This window comes from Ambystoma mexicanum, chromosome 8 (genome assembly GCF_040938575.1).
Source record: "Ambystoma mexicanum isolate Mex_15411 chromosome 8, UKY_AmexF1_1, whole genome shotgun sequence".
NCBI classification, from domain to species: Eukaryota; Metazoa; Chordata; class Amphibia; order Caudata; family Ambystomatidae; genus Ambystoma; species Ambystoma mexicanum.
In genome coordinates, this window is record NC_090929.1 from 400,753,334 (window position 1) to 400,777,696 (window position 24,363).

Below are 24,363 nucleotides of genomic sequence, written 5' to 3' on the forward strand. Positions count from 1 at the left end.
TCAGGTAGCAGCAGTTTGTAAGAGTGGGCATTTTAAACTGTGCATACTCATGAAAGTCCTCCCTTTTGTGCCAATAGAATGTCGGGCTCCGGTGGTAGCAGCACGCCTTCTGAGTGGCCTAGACTACTGCAACTCACTGTATCTCGCCCAGCCCCGCTACATGATCCATTCATTACAGTTACTGCAGAACGCCGCTGTCAGAGCTATTCTGCAGCCTACTATGGGAGTCCACATTACTCCCCTGCTGAGGTAGCTTCACTGGCTCCCGGTGGACAAGAGAATACTGTTAAAATCCTTGTGCATAGTACATCGGGCTTTCAACAGCCTTGGGCCGGAATATATCCAAGAAAAGCTCCCCCACTATGTTCCAACACGGTGTCTCTGCTCTCACTCTGCCTACCTGGTCAAGGTTCCCCAGTTTAGACTGACCCGTAACGGCGGCCATGCCTTCTCGGTGGCTGCCACCAAGGTCTGCAATGCCATTCCCCTGGCACTACGGATGACAGCCGACCATCTTACCTTTCGGCGTCTGCACAAAACTTGGGTGTTCTAATTGTTGTCAGGCAGCTCTGTATTCATTTGTGCGCCAGGGTGAGCTCAGGTGTTTGTGCGCTCTATAAATTTGTATAACATAACTTAGATGGTGGCAGTCTCTGTTCTGCTTCTGGGTATGAAGCCAGATTAATAGGTCTGTAGGAGGTTGTTAGTATTGCTGCTTGCTTGAAGTTGAGTGGCTACAGCTCTTTTAAAGGATCTTGCCTAGAAAAGGGTGTGTGTGTGTGTGTGTTTGCTGACTCTGTCAGTGAAGAGGCTTTTGATGGTGGTAGATTTCACAATGGAGTGAGGGATTGGAGGATTGGGGAAGGGGTTGATGTGCTGTTTGACTGCCTTGAAGGGAGCTTTGCTTTCACTGTTGGCTTCGGCTCTGGTCTTCTGGTAGTAGGTGGCTTTCGTTGTGAGGATCAGTTGTCTGCATAAAGTTCTTTAAATAAGGTTAGGGTGAATGAGGTTTTTCAGTTGTACCGGGTTTCTTTTGTTTTCGGATAGCCCTTTTGTGTACCAGGTGGCTGATGGTTTATGTTTAATGGTTTGTTGTTTCTCTGGGACATGTATGTTAGTGTTTGTTGTCAGTGTTTTGTTGAGAGCTTCTGGGATGTTGTTGCATTCTTTGTACTGGTATCCACGTAGGGTGGTGGGGAGATTGGTGAGGTCATCAATGAGTGGTTCTATAGGGAAGCCTTTAAAGGAGCAGAATGAATGCTTGATAGGCTTAGTTAGTTGGGGCAACATGGTTCGTGGTGAAGGAAATGGTGAACTGATGAAACCGGTCAAGGGGTATAGGAGTGTTGTAATGGAGGGTCAGCAAGGCACTGATGATGAGGTCAAGGATATTGTGTTGCTTGTGGGTTGGGTCAATAGTGTGCTGGGTGAGGTGTAGTGTGTCTAATAGACTAGCAGTGCTTCCTTCATAGTCCTGCTGGCTGTGCTGCCTGGGAGGTTGAAGTCCATGAGGAAAATGTTGTTGGCATGTGTGAGGGACACAGTGATCACTAGGCCACTGAAGTCATCAGTGAAGGAGGTGTTGGATTTTGGGCGCTTGTCGATGGGATTGAAGATTGTGGATGTAATGGGTGAGGGGGAAGTGGCAGGGAAGGCTTCAAAGGAGCTGATAGAGACCACTTCTAGTCTGGCGCACGGGCAAGAAGGTATGTGGGTGATGAAAATTCCTCTGCTAGTCTTTTTCAACCTGTCCCTGTGTCGAATGATGTACCATTGGATGGAGGGGGCAAGGACATCCAGGATATGAGCAGAGGATGGGGTGAGATAGATTCCAGTAATGAAGAGTGCTTCCAGGTCATGGGTGGTAATGGTGTCTGCGATGTCAGCTGCAGATGCGATTGCTGAACAAGCTGTGAGGAATTCTACCATCCGCACTGGGAGAGTGCGCTCACCTGGGCTTTTTTGATTTTTTAATAATGAAAAGGAATGATGGGAGATCAGCCTCTGAGAAATGTGTGAGGCCATTCTGCGCACATTTCATCTGCTTCCCACACAAAACACATAGTCACATGTACTCCGGGAATACACAGCCCATAGGCGCCATCTTCTCCTGTCATATTCAGCTGGAATATGACACCCCGGGTACATCAAAGCATCTCAAGTAGCAGGTAAGGCATACCGTCCTCCAACCATGGGCAGCCTAATTTAAATATAAAAGGCCCCATGGATCTGCATTCCTTTTGTCTGTTCGAGAAAGTGCATACTAACAAGATAATTGAAGCAAGCCTGACTGGGGCTTGGTTGCCGCTTAAGACAACAGGAAAGCGGGACTAACACCCCTTTGGAATGAAATGTGTCAACTTGAAGCTAGTTCCCACCCCTCTGTATGAAAGGGCAGTGAAATGCATGTCTGGGTCCACTATTTACCACAGGAAAACCCCTGCAGAGCGGACCCCTTTCAGAGGGGAGAAGTATGTGATTTGGGGAAGACAGGAAGTCTGCTCCCGGCACAAACTTCAAGGGCAACCTCTATTTTAATCAAGAGTCACAGAGGACTCAGTTAACCAGAGAAACACTTTGATCTACAGCAGACAGGGAGATGGGTGGGACTTAAGTATATGTTGTCACCCCTTGTCTGTCCTGTGCAGAGACCTCTGGTCCTGACCTCGTACATAACAGAAGATTGTTGGTGGGGACCCAGGATTGGTTCATTAAGGCAGGCTTAGCCTGCACCAATCACTGGAGCCCATTTGGCTTTAAAAGAGGGCTGAATCCCTCACTAACCAGATCATCTGAAAACTTTGCAAGGAGTAACAAGAAGGACTCATTTGGACCCGGGCTGAAGGTACAGTCTACCTTACATCTTCCGCCAGTGAAGGAAGACCAGGAGTTCCAAGAGGGAAGCAAGATCCCTCCCCTAAACATCTCAGAGATATCGCACTCAGAGGACCCGCCCAGCAGCTCCAGAACTGGCACCCAGCCAGCACACATCGTGCCCTGATAAGTTCTGCAAGCAAGCTTCCTAGGTGGGAAGTGCCGTAGAGTCTCTGGACAAAGGACGTGGTTCTTACCTGCAACCACTCTCCTCAGCTTTGGGCCGTCCACCTTGAAAGGACACGAGCACTGCGAAGAAGCTAGGTGTAGTACCACACAAGCATCATCCAGTGGCCATCTTTTAAGGACATTTTCGAGACAGTCGAGTCCTCGAATTGCATCCGGCTGCACTGCTGACTGTTGTCATGCTGCAGTCACAAGAGCCATCCCAGCTGCCTTGACCAGCATTCCAGATCCACCAAGCAGCACAGAGACAAGTCTTGGTCTGAGCCGCTGCACCGGACAGCCTGCAGACGTCCATCCAGCCTCGCTTGCCGAACCACCTGCCGCCTGGTACCCGCAGCTGTCTCCCGCCACTAACTCTGTCTCAAGGGCTGCAAAGCGCCCTGGAACTGTTTGAACGCTGTTGAGCGCCAAGAACCTCTTCAGCACTAGGTGCATTGTGGTTCTGCCCCCCTGGTCCTTCTCCGAAGGCCCCTAGAGACAGTTGCGACCCTTTCCCCCCTGGGTGCTGAAACTGAATAACCTTCAACAGTAACACTGCTTACTTTACCAAGAACCCTCATATCAGTATCCAGAGTGCATCCCTTTCCTTCGTTAAACTGTCTGTCCTCTGTGTTCCATTACAGGGTGGGGTGTATTTTGTAGTGCTAGAACTGTCTGTTGTAGTAATAATAAAGTAGATATTTGTATACAACCTTGACTGGACAGTCCCTTTCATCATTGGGTAATAATTGTATTTTCGCTGCGTTGCAACTAACCAACGATCCACATCTTTGCGGAGATAAGCCTGCCGTTCCGTCCATGTTACCAAAATTGGACAAGGAGGGCTTATAATTCACTTATATTCCAATCTGTTCGGATCCTTTCTGGTGTATTAGAGGTATGGGGTTGATTGGTGGTTTAGAAACAGATATTCATCCATGGACCACTGGTGCCCCGGAAGTTGATTCATCACACAGGCGTTGATAAGATTCTACATCTGTGTGTTTGTAGGGGATGCTGTGTAGGTGCTGTCTTGGGTGAAATGTGGATGAGGTTTCTGTGATGTGGACTTAATGATGGGGAGTTTAGTGTTGTTTGCATTGCCTGATGGGAGTGTGGATGGGCTGTGCCGAAATACATGGCGTGTGGCTTACATTAGATGTCTAGTGTAGGGGTCGTGAGCATTCCAAGCCCGATCAGAGCCAAACGGGAGTCACCCTTGTCTTCATCAGACTTTTGCTTCGGACGCCCGGGTGAGAGATTCCAAAAGGAAGAGGCATTAGGAGGAAGAAAGGAGAGGGGAGGAACAGCACAGACAGCCGGAGGTGGATGCAGGAGAAAAACAGAAAAGGGACCAAAAGCGGTAAAGGGAGGTGAGGAACAGCAAGGGGGTTTGGAAGTGGGTGCAGCAGGAAAACAGAGGAAAAAAGAGCCCACAAATCAGGAAGGAAAAGGAGAGGAAAAGCACAGAGAAAACAGAGGAAACAAGGGCCCACAAATCTGGAAGGAAGAGGAGAGGAACAGCACAGAGAAAACAGAGAAAAGATGAGGCCAGAAAATCCAGAAAGGGGAGGAGAGGAATAGCACAGAGGGGTGGAGGGCGGGTGGGGCAATAAACAGAGAATAAAGGAGTCTAACCAGCGTGAATGGAGGGGGAGGGGGACAGCACAGAGGGTTGAGGGTGTGTGTGTGTGTGTGTGTGTGTGTGTACACACGCACAGGCATGCATATATTGATCTAAGCACCCTGCGTCCTCTTATATTTGGCACAGAGTTCTCTGTCCATCCCTCGCCGGAGACAGAGGGGGCGGTGTTCCTTCACATTCGAAGCTCTCGCAGGCCCTGCAGATGCCGCTTGCACTGAAACACACACCGGGTGAGTGTCAGTAATCGATCCTTTCTCTCAGGGATTGAAGAGTTCCCATTTGTGTGCGGGTTACAAAACCATCCTCGTCGTTCTCTGTTGTTAGTGAAAGCAACTGTGTGTAGAGTTTAGCACAGAAGGGGGCTCTCTGATGTCACTTTGAGGGTTAGGGATGGAACGAGCAGACACTTAGAATCGGCATTTCGCTCCCACTAAAAGCAACGTCTGTTAACGCTCCTTCTCAATATCCTAAGAATGATAAATTCACTAAGGTGCCAACTCCAAATCCCCACTGCGCTCCCTCTCTCTCCCCCTTAGCGTTTTGAAGTACCCCGCTGCGGGCAACCTTAAATGCTATCAGCAAACTAAGAGTAATGCTGGCTGCTTTTCAGCTCCTCTTATGCCCTCACCCAGTCACCCCACTGCCCCTGCCTTCCCTCTTCTCATCACCCACAGCCCTTGGCAGTTTGTTACAAAGTTTCCAGTATCTTTCGCCTCACTCTTAAAATATTGATGTAATGTGTTATGTTTTTGTTATGTTATACTTCTTAATCCTTCCAAATCCCTTGTTTTTCTCCAATTTTGGACACTGGAACAGGGGTGACCCTTGATCGCTACTTGCACGGTGTAATGTGGGGACAGTTTGACAAAAGATGCCCAGGCCCCCCGCCCCCTTTGGTTTCTAGTCCACCCCTGTGGCCAGCCCTTTTCAACGTGATCCCTTTCTTGAAAGCAACCCACAAAGAGATGCTTTGATCTTTGCAGAATGCAAACAAAGCACATTGAGACCCAAACTTCAAGTCGGCCTTATTCCGTGTACACAAGCAGAGGATGCACCTTCCTAGGCTTGCAGGTTGCCATTACATCATGTGTGCAATGACAGCACATCCCCGCCCTTTCTTTCCCTGCCAGCCCTTCCCCTTTTCTTTTCCTGCACTTTAAAACACTGCGCAAAATGTTTTGAAGTATTTCATTTGTAACCCCTTGCTTTTGCGGTTTAAAAGCCTCAAAACATGTTATTGTTTACATGAACTAAGGTCCCGACATCTTCTCGTTATAAGCCATTTATCGTTACACAGAAAGCATTGGGACTTCCGAGCAGCAAACAGGTCGATACATATTACAGAACAGGCTTGTAGTGACTCCGTATTCCTACCTTAGTCAGGTGTTGCATACCTTATAATGTATAGACAGGTTCTCTCACGCAGCTTGCTTTTGCGGTTATACATGCTGTTTGCCTCATTGAAATCAGAGGTTTATTTACAATGCTTTGAATGCCAGTACACAGACACACCGAGCGAGTAATGACAAGCTCCTTCCTTTACACCCTGTCCTCCCTCACTTTTTTCATTTATTTTCATTTTATCAGTGCTGGTCATTGGGCCGGCTCTCGACGGATCCGAGATCCGGCACCAGATGTGTAGCCGGATCTCGGGATCCCGCCAGAGTCAGCCTCCACAAACCCATGCTCTGCGCTGGAATACATGGAAAAATAAATTGGGGAAAAAACGCCTGCGAAAGCAGAGCGCTCATGGCGGCAATGAGCTGCTGAGCTGCTGTGCCCCCCTACAGGACTTTGATCCAGGTCACAGCTACAGGACAAGCATTTATGTAATGTTTGTCGGATTCATGGACCCAGATTATGTATTTATTTATTTATTTATTTATGCATGGTTTGTCGATGCTTGTATCTGACGAACCTTGCATAAATAAATGAATATACAGGATGTCCACAAACATTGAATGAATACAAAAAATAGCCCTATTAACAGTGGAATAATGACACACGATGCAGCCACCCAACCCCTCTCAGAGGGGAGCTGCAGGAGCTGTGCGGATGAGGTTCAAGTAAAATAAAACGTTACTACTGGCGAACAGAAATCAACCCGTTTGAATAGTACCCAATGGGGATTTAAAAAAAAAAAAAAAATGGGATGCAAATTGTGTTTTTTAAATAATATTTCCTCAGCAACACTGGTCAAAACTATTATTCGCACAGCGTAGTAACTCATCACCAGTGCCATGGAAGTGGTTTAAAGTGGAATTCATTTATAAAGAAATTGCGCTGTTTTAAACTATTATTTTGCACATTTACTTTGATCGGACGTCAACTACCAGCTCTGCCCCCCAACCCCGCCTGCTCAGGCACCCACCCCCCCAAACTCCGCCCCCACCCCGACCTTGAGGGATCCCCCACCACATTTTTTCAATTTCCACCACTGCATTTTATATTCTGCGGACCAGTCACAAATGGGCATCAGAGCACTGTACAGTGACCAGAAAAAGGCACGCGGGTAAACACATGCATCAATGCACATAGGAAGCGAGGAAGGTATACAATAATAGTGCTGTAAAGGAACATCATTTTAGCCTGGGAACCACAGTGGAGTGATTGGAATGATGGAGGCAGGACTGGGAGTGGGCTCATGGCAGGCAAGTGGTGGACTTGTACAAAAAGCACCAAACCCAGCGCAGAAATAACACATTGTTTTAGATAGATTACTTAAAATATGCACAAATCACATAGTAAACCAACCTCACAAGTGCATCATTATAGTAACGTGTTGAGCAAAAACATATGATTGTAGCTTTACTTGCCACATGCTAGTGTAAGCCCATAATTACCAGCATGCAAAATTTTTTGAGCCTAACGATCTCCTGAGTTTCAAACTGCACTGTCACGACTGAAATAAAATTCATGATAAAGTCACCTACTTGTAGTCTTTGTTCCACACAGCATGCAGCTTTATGCGACCCTCCCATTTTTAATCTCCCACCGTTTGCTTAGTTTAAGAGACTTGGCTAAGGTTGTAGCAACTCCCCATTACCCACTCACTGATGTGTCTGCATTAATTGGATGCTAATCACACTTTAATGCACTTGAATAGAAAACAAAATAAGAAACACTGGAACGGAGTTCTGTCTCCGAGCACTAGGAACATTTGGGTGCAATGATGTATGTCGGTTGGGGCACAGGCTGTTGATTTCTAAGGTTCCGGAATCCAGATAGACGATTTTTGCCGGATTCCGGATTGGGGAAATCTATCCCAATTTCAGCACTGTTTATGCAAACATTTTATTGTGATAATTGTCACAATGTATCCCGATTGTATTTGCAAGACATCCTTACATGTCAAGCCAAAACGGACTGTGACTCAGGAGGGCTTTGGAATGTAATATCATTATGGTGTGAAGGGAACAGGGGGGAGGGGAGAAGGCAGGGGTGAACTTGCCCATAAGGAACTCTGTAGATTTCCTGCTAGGCCTCTGCACCCTGGGCCTCTTTTGTGTGGTAACCTATTTTATATCCAAATGTTCACATAGGAAAAGGGATGGGCTTACTGAAAATGTGCAATATGGGGGGGGGGCACTTTGAAACTTGGTTCCCAGTCCACCCTTGGGAGAACGAGCTACTGAAAGGGGAAGAGGTCCAAAAATAGGGCTAGGGGGGTGGGACTAGGAGTGCATTGCTGGCTCAGAGTAGTGCTAGGGTATTCCAGAGGAGCATGGAGGAGAGATGGGAATGTCATTGTGTCCAAGTAGGTGGTGGAAAGAGGGGGGGTGGGGTCCTAAATCAGGTAACTGTTAAAAGTCTCCTAAAACATATGCACGCACTTTGCTCTGTGATAGAGTTAATTTAAAGGAGGAGGTGGGGGGCAGGAAGGGGAGCGGGGAACAGCACATACTATGCACTATGCACACCAGAGCATTAAAGCTGCAGCAGGAGCTCAGCAAGAAAAGACGCCATTGGTGCAGACGAATCAAATCTCAAGTATTGCTCGGGTCCGATTTCAAACAGTGATCAATTCAACTTCATCATAATAAAACACAATCCCAAAACCCTCACATCAAAAGAAAAATATGCACCAGGGTTGAATTATTATCATAATCTCAGTCTTAAAAGTGATTTGAAAGCATGATCAGTTTTGTTTAAAAATGAATCAGTTACTTGTCATTCTATCAGTATTAGTATTAGCGTGCTGTCATTATGAATTATTAAATACATTTCCTGCTCATTAACTGCATTTATGATAATCAAGCCACATTGTGGCAGCACCTCTACTGGGAACGACCATGGGTCAAATACCCTGTTCTATGGAATTTCTTCCAACCAGGGGGGCCTACAAACATGTTTTTGCTCAATGCACCCTTCACAGAAGAGAAATATCGATTTGCATTTCAGTCTGGTCCCACAGCACCGAAATGCTAGCGAAACCTTGTGAAATGACTCCTTTGAAGTAGCGAAGCTGCAACTGTAACGGAAAACCTGCCACCATTGTGAAGTGTAAAGAAACCCTTTTTCCTTAAATTGAAAGCTGTCCACGTTACTGTCAAAGGATTGGGTCTGCTTGCAGGGCACTTTAGGCTCCCTCAACAGGGGAGGGGTGGCACACACATTGCCCTTCAGAGTCTCACAAGGGGCGTGGTTTGGAGCCACACTTCCAGGGCTGACCTACCCCACTGGGCCGATGGGGTGGGGAGTAGCCAGTGGTCTGTGGAGCATCCCTGCTATTGTCCCTAGCCATTTGATGGGGATTAAGGTGATGTGACCAGGACACCCTTCCCTTACCAGCACTGTGTGAACGTCCCCTGGCTCGGGGGTAGGGAGCAACCGGTCCCTTAAGATATCACCTTGGTGGTCTCAATAGCCAGATAGGGGACACCATTAAAGATGCTACACATTTAGTACCTCGCACTAGTGGAAGCTGCCAGAAATGAGTTGAGGCACAAACATGTTACCATAGAATGAGCAGTTGTGCTTGTTGCCTCTAGTAGATGATTACCATAACTGGCTGCGGAAATGCCAGGGTCTCTGCAGACTTATAAGCATACCTAGGCCAGAGAAACGAACCCAAAGGCATTGTTCAGATTTTATGAAATGCCAATTGCACAGAATAGCCATCTTACGCCCAGTCAATGGTAGATTGCTACCTGATATTACTGGTAAATTCAAATGTAGCAACCGAAGAACTTCACATCATAGGTTATGCCCGGGTACCTATGGAAGAATGGGCCCACTTAAAGGAATTCTCAGTAATGACTAGAGGAGAGAGTGATTATAGTCCTTGTCTTGGACATTAGCCAATTTATAGACCAATGGGGTTTCTGTTCTGTCAAATATCACCCTCACCAATAGCAAGAAGAATAGAAAACGGACTTCTAATAATGAGAAATACCTACACGGCAAAAGTTACAATGCAGTGACTAGAACTAGATCAGAATGATCGAAGTGGCTGAATTAATTTAAAGAAGTCCTATTGAAAGTAGGTCCAGTTCTAACAAGTTGGAGAAATGCGTTGCTGTAGAAAAAAGGCAATGCTTGGTACCCCGAGGAATGCAAAAACATCAAACGGTCTGGCACCCAGAGGTTCCAGAGGGTGCCTCAGCAGCTGCTCAGCCTCACAGTGGCAGCCCATTCAGCCTGACGCTAGAGGTGGGATCACGGCGGGCTGGCCAACAATCCCTCTGCAATTAAGGTGGGCTCAGAGGCCGACTACATGCAGGTCATTGGAGAGCCAATACAGCGGGAAACAGTACAGAAACCTGCATTCATGTACCATGAACCAGCATGTCTGTAGAAAGGTTATCCACAGCAGTATACACATAGACGATAAAGGGAGGCCCTACAGGCTGGCTACCTGAATGCATTTGAAGTGCCTCCTCCATCCCCGTACAATATTACTCCATAAAAGAGAGGAGAACTGGTCAGATGTCCCGTCATAAGTAATGTGATTCCGGCACGAGGAATGAGAAGTGTAGGCTTGGCAAGGAGTAGCTTTTGCTACCAAAAATAATCCATCCTTCTGGGAAATGATCAAAGACACCTGCTCAAGAATTGTATCCTCTTGCTTGGCGCCTTAGTAGATTCTGGGAACCACTGATGCAAATGTCAGGTGCTCCTTTGGTTGGACCTTGTGCCCTAATGTTTAACATCACATTGCAGGGAATATTGGTTTAAGGAATGTTACTGCGGTCCCTTTATGAGCGATATGTTCATTTTCCTAGATTATGGATGATAACCTGCAGTGGCACAATCTCCCTAGGAACAGGAAGAAGCTGTTCTCTGATTCAGGCAAGAGTCTGTGCTTGTGCATGTGATTCCTCTTAAGTCCCTTTTTCTGATACATCTTCAAAAGATGGCAATATTAAAGGACACTTTGGAACTGTATAATTCGAAAGCATTTCTCATGTGAGTATGGCGGCTGAGAGAAGCACAAGTATTTCCTTTTCTAACTCAGCTAAATTGGCGTATGGCTGTTGGAGATCCACCAGACCCCACCCAGGCATAATAGACCCAGCAGAAACCACAGGATGCTTGCAGGCTATACTTGTGGAGATGAAAAAGATCCATCACATTCTCGCAGAATCTAACACAAACATTACTTTAGTGTAGTGGAAGCTGTAGTTGCATATCCTCACAGTGCAATCCATTCAATCTAGTGGTTGTCTGCTAAGGCTGACAACCAGGACAAAAGATCCAGGTGCAATAGCGTCCATCTTGATGGGATCCTGAAAATGCGGATGGCACGGGCATGACATTGCTCCTGCACACTTCCTTCCAGACAGATACACATCTTTAATCCTCAGACTGAAATAATTGGGAGGGCACAGAGAGCGCTGATCCCAAAGCCCACACCCTGAGACCGTGCCAGAATTATCACTTGCAGATTTCTCAACTATCAACACCAAGAAATGGTCATGAGTGCGTAGAGGAAATGTGATCTGATCAAAATGTAGTCATAAGACTTTTAAACGATGACTTGATGGAGGTGTCATTTCAGAGAAGAGATGACATTTAGATTTTTCAACTGCTGAAGTGCTCATAGTTGAAGTGTTATTTGAAATTTCCAGCGATATTTCATCTTGAAAATAATAAATCTTGCCATCGATTTGATACACCATAGCGATGAGCCCGACTAACCACTCAACGTACAGTATGATGACCGCCGGGTCTAACAGACCACTTAATACATGCTGGAGAATGTCTTCTTCCAACATACGTTCATAAATGTAATCTATCATGTTAAAAACTGCACAGCAAGCAAAGAGATTCATGTCACACAAAGCCAATGCATTTTGGTCTATGTCCGTGATCAGAGCTGAATCTGGGTCCACCTGCACTGAAAGCCTGAATGATCAATAGATAACCAGTGAGATCCTTCAGTCAGGATACCTTACATTTGCTTAACACCCAACCCGCAAGAGGGGAGCGATTTGGCAAGTTACGATCACCAAGACACATCCTCTACTTATCCTCATTGAACAAACCAGATTCGGTCTGGGACTAAATTGCCCGCTTTGAGGTGGTTAGAAGGCGGCAACAACATGGCAATGTACTGCATTGTCTGATTAGAGGCACTCCATCCAACCCATGTTGGGCTCCCTGAGACTCACAGCCTTCCCAGGAAGGCAAGGAGTAATATGTGTATGTTAATATGCCTCACGATTCTAATTCTTTCTAGACCCTCTCAAGGACGTATTATTAATTACATGCACTAATCTGCAATTAGAGCAGATTCGGAGACCTAAGTATATGTATTCCTTCATTATGGCTCCTCTAGAAAATTACAATGTAATTCAATTTCCTCTTTGAATCACATTAGCTAAGAGGAGGCACACCTGCTTGCATATTACATGTTGCTTGTCACGTTCATGAATATTTGCATGTGTTTATCCACTTATTCTGCCCTGCACTACCGACTCAGAAGAACACTTTTCCACATTTGCTCAGACCTCCTACTGGTGTAGTCATGTGAAGAAAAGATTGCCTGTGTGGAAGGGTTCTCTGATGGACCCTTGAGATCATACATTTGATCTACTGCTGAATAGTCCTAACCCCGCCTTAGACCCATCTGCGGTAAACTGGAACCCTGGACGAGGCTTACCTGGTAAATGGTGCTGGTACTAATATCATAAAGTGATCCACATTAATATGATATTCATGGCATACCTACAAACACCCATGGTGAAACACACCTTTTTAGCTATTGTCCTCAAACTGTGAATTGGTTACCCTGTGGTTCTTTGTCTCGGTCTCCTGAATGCCTCACAGAGCAATAATAAACGTTCTGTGAAACTATGTGCTGCCCCTTAAACTGATTACTCTCAATGTGCATGGAATGGGCAGCCTGATCAAGTGGCATAGAGTTCTCTCTGCCCTCAAGAACCTCAAACTAGATCCAGCGTTTCTTCTAGAGACACACTTGGGTAAGACCCAGATGTCTAAATTAAAAAGAGCAGGGGTGGGAGTTGAATCTTTTTAGGGTCCAAATGATAGTAAACATAGAGGAGTTTTAATTTTGATCACAAAAAACTTCCCCTTTAAAAAATCAATGCTCTGAAGATGTGGAGCGGGATGTGGAGCGGAGACATCTGTTGCCTCGAGGTACATGGGTTGGGCAGCTGTTACCCTTCTCAATGTATATCGTCAAGTAGAAGGTAGACCCACTTTGTATACACATTTATTCTCAACATGCTTCTTGTATGGTGGTAGTTTTAATGTCACCCTAAACTTTTGCATGGACATGCGTCTCCCCTTGCGATGCAACCACGCTCCGGTTGCATGGGCTCCCAAGGATCCTACAGGCACATTCGGCGTAGAGCTATTTTAAGGGCGTTGCAGGGAAAAGAGGTGGATGATACATTCTTTTTTTAACCCCCATAAGACCTGCTGTAGACTAGATTTGACGTTCACTCACAAACCGTACAACATTGTTACAGTGGCACTATATTTTTCGATTCGTTTTTTGCGGAATGGTGCGGAATAGGGAGTAAATAATGCAAGAGAAGCTAGAGGGGAACCCCCCAAATACAAAAAAAAGTGAATGAGTTTTTCCCGGAAAATACATTTGGAAAACACTAATCGGAAAAATAACTTCTGATGTAACAACATAAACCCCTCACAAACACATGTTAGGAGGAATCACAGGGTGCATGAGTTTCCCATTTGTTCTCTCGGCTCCTGCACCTGTGCTCCTGGTTTATTATCTCCCACAAAGTCGTCCTAAGAACTGCCCAACAGGTGAGATTGAATTCAGCTATGCTTCCGTACCCAGCTGTAGAGTACTCTCTACAATGTGCGCTCGAGGAAGTTTGGAACTTGAATGATATGATAGGTTATTTATAACATGCTTAATACCCAGAGTTTTCCAAGCGCGGACACCGGCATCAAAGCAGTGTTGTTCTAGCGTCTTGCTTCCAAGGTGAGCACGTTGCCCCTGAGCTATCCTCCCAATCAGAATGTTATCCCAGATGTGACCTCCGAAGTGTGTTGGTATGTGATGAACGCATATGTAAGTGGGGAATACATTGCATCATTTCAGAGCTCAGGAAGAGGAGCACCTTATTTATTTATGTTTGCATTTATAGCAGCACAGAAAGCCCTGAGGCACCTAGGCGCTAGTTACAATGGAAATTGTGTTCCAAGCTGTTGTCAAGCGTTGCAGGTAATTTACATTAGCAGCACAGGACTGCACAAGTCAATAGCACTATATCCAGGGCCGACTTTTCTGTGGCCTTAGAAGACCTAAAGAAGGGAAAGGCAGATGTTCTCCTGTTGGCTTTCTAGGAGATTCAGAGACACTTTATCTGCAAAGTTGGAAAGGATTTCAAGACGTTCTTTGATCTGGCAGAACCTCCTTCTTCTATGTACAATGCTACCATCATCCTTTTCTTAAAATGAGAAGACAGCCAATCAGTATGACTTGTACCATTCAATCTCACTTATAAATACAGAAGCATGGTTTGCTCTGTGCAACTTGATTGCAATCAACAATTCCGACAGGTATTTTCATCCTCGACACAGACAGGGCTTTTTCAGGATACAAACTTAACTTAGCAGGTCAGAAAGCACAGTGAGCTAAGCGCTCGCCCCTGATATCTGTGCGCAGCCTGCTGTGGAAGGTTCAAATCCCAGGCAGGTCAACTTCTGAGGTTGATAAATTGAGTACCGCTCTGTGTGATACTACTTTCTTCTGTTATTTCACCACCTGAGATCCATCGGTGTGTAGTCCTATATAGGAAATACATTTTCAAATCTCCATAAATTTGATATGGAAGTATTAAACAGAAAAAAAAAATGCTAAGCCATTTAAAAGGATAACATAGGAAATTAGCTACATCAGCAACCTTGCCTAAATCAACTCTGATGGTGATAATCAAGCTTGGCCTGACTTCAAATTACGCGATGACAGTCTGGAAAACGATGTCATTTTACCACAAGTGCCTACAACCACCGTCGGAAGGAGGCTTCATGGAGTAGAATGGGATGTGTAAGTGTGTAAGGGAATTTTGGAGACCATATGTGTTACAGCAGAACTGCTTCTGGAGAATCCGGATTATGTTAAAAGGAAGTTATACGACCAGAACTGTATCAAGACGCTGGAGGCAGTGAATAAATATAAGATCTATGGCAGGAGTTTTACTGACCTCAGAAGGCGTGGCACAATCCCAGGCTACTTAAACATTTCTCCAACAGACTCTTTGCGTAACCAGTTCTTGAGACTGCATCTAAACTTGTTACCCACAAAAGAGAGACTGGAAGTGAGGAAAGACCCAAAACTTCAAAATATATGTTGCAGATTATGGGCCTCATCACGACTTCGGCGGTAAACCTTAAATCCGGCGGTAGCGCTATTACCGCTGGATTTCAGGGTCCGCCGAATCAGGGCTTCGGCGGATTTCGCCCCAGCTCTGAGCTGGGGGGAAATCTGCCAAAAATTCGCGCTATTACCGCCAGCGGGAAATCCGCCGGTGGTATTAGCATGAAGATTCCCGATTGAGCCCAATGGGGAATGGGGCATTCCCAAATGGCTCAGTGGGGAATGGGGACTTACATTACCGCCGAACTCGTGATCCTATTAGCGCCAGGGAGTTCGGCGGTAGGGCTAATACCGCCCACGCTTATAGCGTTACCGTTACCGCCCAAGTTGTGATGAGGCCCTATGTAAGGGTACACCAGAGACGTTGTTCCACTTAATAATGCAATGTCCAGATCTAAGGTACACTAGATCTAATCTGTTGGGGACATTTTTTTGTGAATATCAGACCTTATCTTTGAAAGAGATGTGGAACATATCAATGCAGGGCAAAAAGATTGCTTTAACCCTGGCCATGTTGGAATTCGTGAGGGTAACCTTTTGGAAGTTGATAGAAGGGACGCATAGGAGGACTGAGTTATGTAAATTATCCTTCTGTGGTTTTAATTCTTTCTGAAGAGCTATTTAGCATTTCTTGTTTTCTAAATGCTGTTATGTAAATTGATTTATTTTATTATTACTATTATTCTTCTCTTTTTATAGTATTACTATTTTCCTTCTCTTGTTATATTCTGTTGGTTTAGCGGAAAGGTTTCGATTGTAAACCGTTTGTTAATAAAAAAAGACATTAAAATAAAATTAAACAAACCTATTATTATTATTGATAACCAATGATCTGCTCCCATTAAGCATTGGTCAGCAAATCCTGATTGAGATTGCATAACCATTCTTGAGAGTGAAGAACTAGTTCAAATTCGTGGGCCTATGGGTAATGACTCATTTATCTAAACTTTATATGACTAACTATACCCTGACTATAGCCAAAATGACATCACGCTTGGGCAGTTAGGATGTACTTCTGTTAACTTTCTCTGGTGGAATAGCCATGCTGAAAATGAACTATAAACCAAAATATTGTATCTTAGTCAAATTCTTCCAATTAGAATACCAGGCAAGGACTTTAGGGGCCCCTCAGCAGCTATCAATAAATGTACATGTAAACAAGCAAAGGCTAGAATCAGACTCCAGACACTAAAAGCGACCAAGCCATATGGGTCCCTAGATTTCCCCAATTCCACTGCAGTGGAGTAACAATTTTGTTGCCCATATGGTTTATGTAAAACTTTGAATAGATACTGTGGATACTCCAGCCTGGAAGATGGATGAATAGGCAGTTGCCCATTCGCTCTCTCGAAAATACTCGTAGCTCCTTCCTAGAAGCAGAATCCCTGCCTGTCTTTACACCCATCCGATTGTAGGTCAGACCCTTAAATGTTGGTTTAGGGTTTAGACACACTGTGGCATCGCCTCTTTTGCCTATAATTCTGATTCATTTGTTGGTCCGGCCCTCGGTTGCACCTATTACTCTTAGTGGCAAAGACAAAACCATTTTGCAGATTTAAAAGTTAATTAGACAGGATCTGGTTTTAGGGCAGCCATATTTCCAGGTTACAAGGATCATGACTTTCTGCCTCAATCATTTTGCAGACATTTAAGTAAAACTTAGAACAAAAATAATGTGCTGGGAAGATATGATAAAAGCTTCGGATGACCCAAACCCCAAGATTAAAGTATTTTATAGATTCGTTTTGCCAGTTGACCTTTATCAGAACCAAAACATTCTAACACATATCTTGTGAAAGGGCTGTGAGATACTCTGGAAATAACTAACATACTGGCATACTGTGATGTAACTGGAGACAGCCAATCATCTTCAATAGAAATAGAGAGGTACAGTATAAATTTATACAGAGGTGCATTAAACTCTGGAATGCTTACACGAGCAGCGTCTATGGCCATCACCATTATGTTTGAGGGGATGTTGGATGCAAACTTCAGTAGCACATATATGTTCTGGGAATGTCCAAAAGCGAGAGCGAGAGCTTTCTGGCAGTATGTACTGACAGAGTTGGGATTGGTCATTGTACTGTGCCCACCTTTAATAAATGAGCTTTTACTTTTTGGGGAAGGTATCCATCTACTAGATCTGGATGCTAATGTCCAGAGATTGGTAAACACAGTACTATTTTGAGCCAGAACACTCTATCGATGCAAGGGAAACATTAATCCCACATCTGAATAGATAAATGGCTGAATATTCATTCACAGTTGTATGCGGCTGAGCGAATGTCATTTAGAATACAGATGTTTGTCGGAAACCACAGACAAATTATGAGAGTTGTATGAAGACTTTGGATAAAATGTTTACCAATCTGACTGCAGATACACCCACATACTTTGGCCCTCATTACAACTGAGGTGCTAAGTGCACCAACTTTACCACCATGGTGTAAACTACGTTTACACCATGGTGGATGGCGGATTTACCGCCCCATTACAAGGTGAGTGGGGCGGTAAATCCCCATTTCCCATTTTCCCTTCCCCATTCCCATTTTTGCCCCATAGGGCATAATGGGAGTGGGGAAGGCGCTAATTACGGCACCGTAAATTACGGTGCCGTAATTAGCACCAAGGTACCTTAGCACCATGGAACTTAACGCCTGCAAAAAGCAGGCGTTAAGGTGGGAATCAGGCGTTAAGGGTTAACGGTGGCGTTAACCCTTAACGCCTGAGTTGTAATGAGGGCCTTTATCTCAGGAATACTTTGCTTTCTTTCGTGATGCGATGGATCGTTTCATACATGGTGCGTCAGGGGACCACTCCGATGGTGATAGTGCGCGGTACAAATGTCCTTTAACATTAACATGGACACCCTGGATGACATCTCATTGATTCAGACCCATAGGGCATTGTAAGGAAGGCACGGTGTCAACAGTAAGACAGACAATAGTGACCAGAGTTCAAGGGTGTTTAATGAACATCAAATGGGTTTGAAAAACGCCTATCTATACCTAAATGTAACGATGGGAGCAAGCCACAGCAAGCAGTCTTAGTTGTGTCGTGTCAAAAGAAAAGGGCTTATACTAATAAACCTATTGCCAATCCTTACCTCTAAATACAAATAGTGTGGGAAACAATGTTATGTAAAAGAAAAGTGTTCAAGAAATGATATGTCAGGATATTCAAGCTGTTGGCTTCCCTTCCCCGCCTTTTCAGCACGTGACAAGGTAGCACACTTGAGCTTAGCGCAGTCTCTGGCTTCTCTAGCAGGAGGGTGCAGTTCAAAACTTCAACACCAATGCCTTCTGTGCCAAAGTCGCTTTGCCATTCAAAGTCTCTTCTTTCAGAGGTCCTGATGGAAAAAACAAACAATAAAGTTCCTTTCCTTTTCTGTATTCGCCAACGCACAATTTTCATAGATGATTTACTATTCACCTCGGATCGCCCTCCGCTGGACTCAGATCCACTTAAGTTCTCAGGATTTCTACATATCGAATTTCTTGGTTGATTCACGGTTCACCCCGGATCCCCCTCCATCCAACTCAGACTCGCTGTGACAAAATTTTCAATCAGTCTCCTTCTGCCGGCCTCGGACCAATTATTGGAACACAAACTTTCCTTAACACAAAGCTTTCAACTGATCTCCCTCTGCCGGGCTCGGAGCAACTTTATCTACTTTGCCATCAACTTTCTTTACTGTATCAACATTGAAAACTTTTTACTGTGCACAGGGCTTTGCTTGACCCGTTGCAGGACCACTTCCATTCACAATCCATTGGCATTCTTTCACTTTTGTCAACTCTGAGATGGATACCTTACAGAGACCTTCGACTGAGCATGCACATGGTGCCGGGCCACTCTGTCAAAGGTATTGTATCTTGGTTTTAAAGTTCAATCACACATCTGCAGTTCAACTTTACTCGCATTGGTTATCACACGTGTTTCATACAATGTTCGTTCCAGCGCCCGCCATACAACGTTGTAACTTTCAACCTTGGCTTCAACACAGACCGGTCTTGTATCAGTCTCCCCAACTCACCAGCTGTGTTGATTTCACTGACGCTGCTTTGTTGTTGGAGCCAAGGACAGTACCATGGCAACTGGTGTTTCTCCCCGCCATGATTATCGATGCGGGAGGGCCCCGGGTACCTCCCACACACCATGCAGGATTCCTCATCCCAGTTTCCTGGCCTTAGGCTTCCATTCCCGAGGTTTCATGAAAGTAACGGTTCTGTGTCAAAAAGGTCAAGGGAACTTCCCTCCTTATGATCCCCTTCTGTTTTGCCATCTTTCTCCTCGTATTAAACTGCCATCTTGGAACTGCAGTTTCCTTGTGTGCTTTGCCTCGCTCAGAGTGCGCTCTTGTGCTCCGCCTTTTATCCGTGTGGGGAAGTGTAATGGAAGTCAGATGTGCATGATGGTCAGTAATTGCCTGACCCTGCCTGACCATTGTATTGGGACATGTCAGGTATAAGGCTCGAGTGTTAGTCTGTTTTCTCTTATAGCGGGCTGTCCCTGAGAAAGTGTGCGTGTTGAAAAAGGGGGGTGGGGTTGAGTTCCTAAATATACTACTGGTAGGATGGGGTAAAAGTGATACAGGAAAGGGGTTAACGCGTCTCACCATCAGGTGTCCCACTCCCACTCCCTGAAGACCCCTCGCCCAGGTGAACCTGCCGCACTGGTCCACCCTCAGGAACTGGATCCTAAAGCGATGGCCGTGTCCTGGCCACCTGGATGACAGATCCCCGGGGACTAGTGGGTGAGACACCTTCTGGTTACTCACAGCCATCTAAAGTCTTTTATAATTAAAGTATGTGACAGAAATATCTTGGATGAAGTCTGTCATCGATGTGCTTTGATACCCCCTTTTTTGTACTGTTATTGGATGTCGTTGTTCATGCTTGATGATTCCTTTTATTATGATAATATACAGCTGTTTATTGTAAATCGATCATTCTGGGAATGTAATGCAGAAAGGGCTCTATAATGTTCTATAATTCTCATGCATGATCCTAGTTTGAATAGCTGGAAAAGCTCACTGAATGACTTTCTTAAGTTTTTTGTAATTTTCGTTTTAGATTGTTTTCTCTGTAATTTAACATATAGTTTTCATAAACAGAACTTTAAAAAAGAAATGATGGCTTCTCCAGCTATGTATATCTTCATATTTTGGGTGAAGGTAAATATTGGAGGCGTTATCAAGAGACAATGCACCTCATACTCAGCTGGTGCCTGCAGCATACACTATTCCTAGAAATACTGCATGATGTAAACACCACCTGTTCCATATTTAGCTAGTGGTAAATATAGGCAGTGTTTTGACATACTGTCTGTTTTTCTTGTAACACCAACCTCACAATGTGGGCGTGAAATAGATTGTTAATACCTAGTATGACCCTGCAACCTTTCCTTGTTCTTCTCAGGACTGAGGAAGCAGAAGGGATTCTGGAGCCACAGGAGTCAGAGAAGTTAAACTTCAATCAAAGATGTGTCGGGAGCCCTCTACTGAATGGACTGTGGGCGTCGGCAGTTCTTTGCTGCACAACGGGTCAGTGTCTGTCTCCACTGCTAGATACAATACCTTTCTCTTTGCCTAATGGGACTGGACACCTTGGCCCTTCCAATGCAGCTGGCTGGGCCAGTGTTTGTTATGGTCCTACTGTAGCCGTCAATGTTCCATAGCCTTCCTTTTTCATGCTCTGTCTCTTAAGGTCTGTTCAGGGACATTTGTCTTTAAATTCACATATTTTATTTTATTTATTTGGAGAAGGTTAGGAGAATAAAATGGGAGCTACAGTGGATATCTCTTGATCTATGCATGACGGCGTATATACGCCTATGTGTTTTTGGCATAGCAAGTTGTCATATGTAGAAGCCCTTCTTTTCCCTGAAATAATGTGTTTGTGTCTTTGGGATAAGGAACTTAAGAATGAGGATATGTATGTGAGGTACGTGTGTGTGTGCGTGCGTGCGTGTGTGTGTGTGTATTGCCGCATGATCTAGTAATTACATGTATTTCTTCACCAGGTTTATAGTTTGGGTTAGCTGTGATGTTGTCAAAATAGCAGAAGCCCCGCTACTGAGAACAAATACAGCCTAATAACCCGTTCTCTGGAACGATCCCCACTCGAGAGGGGTTACAACCACATTTTTGCTCACTGTACCTTTCGCGGAGGAGAACTAACCATTTGCATATCAGTCTTGTCCGTCCGCACCTTAGGCCCCAGTCTTGTTCCGCAACACATTGTGATGTAATTGTACTCTGAAGAAGCAACTAAAGACATGCATGTCAGCCTTATTGGGTATTTTCAGTGAGGTGGAGCTCTGTCTCCGTAAGCAGAGAAATTCCATGTCTGGATTACCGTTCAAAACCTATTCTGAAACCCCACGAGGTCGCAAATTGTGGGAGCTTCTCTACTGAGAACGAACACAGCAAATAACCAATTCCCACTCAGAAGAGTCTACAACCACCTTTTAGCTCAATGTACCTTTCTCGGAGCAGAATTAGCCATTTTCACATCAGTCTCATTCCACCACAAGGACATTTCAGCAGCAAAATGCGAAACCATTCTCCTCTAACAAGAGTAACAGCAGCAACTCCAGACATAGGTTTTCTGCCTTGCTGGGCATCCTCAGTGAGGTGGGGCTGTGGTACTGCATTTCTGGGGTCAACATCTGGATTACCCATCAAATGCGGCAATTTGCCCACTGCGATTTGCCCCAGCCCTGACAATTCTCTGTCTGCTCCATGGATTTTCCCACTTCGATACTTCCAGCTGATAATCACTGCCAGCTGAGATGGCCAGTAATAAACGTGTAGGTTCGGGAGTCCTACTCCACCCTCTCAGGCCAAAATATGCAATTTGAAGAGCAAAAAAGGGGCACCTTCCGCTGCCAGAAGACTGTGCGAAACGATTTTTCAATGCTCAAGAAATCCTCTCTTTTTAGTTTGACTGAAGAATTGTGCACTAATTACATAAAACTGGGGAGAATAACCATCTTGTACAGTGACACCTGACCATCAGCGATAGTGGAAGTTTTGCCCAGAGTGTCACATCTGATCTGAAAAGGAAAACGCCAGGACATAGCTTATTCTGGAATGATTCTTCAAATAAGTCTGTGTAAATTCCGAAGATTTTGACTCCTTTGTCCGCTATAGTCAGGGAGGTGCTAACCCACACAATCTTCCCATTCTCCTGGACTGGAAGATGTATCGATTTTTCCAAATTGTCCTTCCACCCTGAGTTTCAACCAAATTCTTTTAATATATCCGTGGCTTGTGACAAGGACATGGTGGGATTACTTAGATGTTTTCAGATGTCATGTGCGTAAAGGGAGATCAGATCTTGTGCCCCTGCTGGCCATGCTGGTCATTAGAATGCGGTCATTTCCGATCCGTTTCGCTAACACCTTTATCGTGAAAACAGGCAAGAGGTGAGAGGGGGGCAACCCTGACTCATGCCCCTTGTAAGATAAAATGTGCCACAAAGTATAAAGTTAACCCTGACGTCAGTCATTGCACAATTTCTTAACACACCATGTACTGGCCCGAAACCCATTTCTGTCAGAACTCCACTCATGTAGCTTCCCTCGATTTAGTCAAAAGCTTTACAGGAGTCAAGAGAGGGTATGCTTAAGAGGCCCTCGAAGAACCTTCCATGGCCTGAAGCAATGCGCAGCCTCCCTTATGACCAGTTGCTAGGATCGAGCTTGGAGTTTTGTCTCCTCATTTATCAGGGAGAAGGGTCTGTATTGACAAGCTGGTCTCCCTTCTTTTGAAATCACTACAGTCGTGCCTTCCCTGTGGTCTAATACGAGAACCCCATTTTCCTTAGCCTCAGGAAACACTTCCCACATTGCCTTAAACACTTTGGTTTTCAGTTTTTTCCATAATTCTGATGGTAGTTCATTAGGGCCTCAAGTTTTCGTCCCCTCCATTTGGTCTATTGCTTCCTCCACTTCTAGCTGTGCTAGGTCCTTCTCTAATGCAACCATGTGCTCATTTGTCTACAGAGGAATGGGAAGGTCAGAAATAAACTGTTCAAATCCTTTCTTTGGGCCTTTCCTCTGCTCCTAGTTCAGGATTCTGTAGTAAACTGAAAAGGCATCATTAATCATAGACCCTGGCCTTTTTAGCCCATATATAGCTCCAGGCAGTATCCATTGCTTTGGCTTTAATCCTCTCCCCTCTTGGTTCTATCTGAGGGCTCACCCACCCACTATCCCTCCGAAAATCATGCATCTCTCTTCAATGCCTCACCCTCATTCCTTCTGTCTTTTTCCTTCCTATACATTAAGGGGATCCTCTCAGAAATGTGTACGCCATGGTATATGCTTGGTAATGATTGAATATGCTTTAATTGAAAAGCACTCGGTTCTCTCTGAGGCCTTCCCTGCTTTCAGCCAGTAAATGGAAAGCGCTAAAACACCAAACCCCTGACCCCTTGAGGGACTTACTCCAGAGGGAAAAAAAATGGGGAGTGGTCTGAAATACCTCTTGCTAAGTATTTTATATCTGATATGCCAGTGAACTCTATTCAGGAAGGAAGATATAATCAATATGTGACATGTGCGAGCGAGCCGCTGAAAAGTTGGAAAATCTTGTATGGAGGTGGGGCTGGCATCTGGCCTGCCACACCAACCCTATCACGGTCATTAACGTCACCAGTTTCGTTAACTTACAGTCACCGTCTTCTCTTCCATGTCGTCTGTGCAGTCCCAGATTCTTCACTGGATTAAAGTCCCTTACTATTACAAGCCTACCCATTGGGGCCCCATGTACCAGCAAGCAGATCTCATCTAACGTCTCATTAAGAAGGGCCAACATTGAATATATACAACACCAATCGACCCATATATAATA

The 24,363-nt window shown here is 45.0% G+C and overlaps 1 protein-coding gene across 2 annotated transcripts in view; it reads left to right on the forward strand.

Annotated features, from left to right (window-relative positions):
• The window catches only part of BSPRY (B-box and SPRY domain containing), a 191,505-nt gene that overhangs the window by 144,387 nt on the left and 22,755 nt on the right, over positions 1–24,363 (forward strand). For both annotated transcript variants that reach the window (XM_069609895.1, XM_069609894.1), the window contains exon 5: positions 20,924–21,048. In XM_069609895.1, the coding sequence (XP_069465996.1) occupies positions 20,924–21,048 (125 nt within the window). The remainder of the gene's footprint in view (positions 1–20,923; positions 21,049–24,363) is intronic.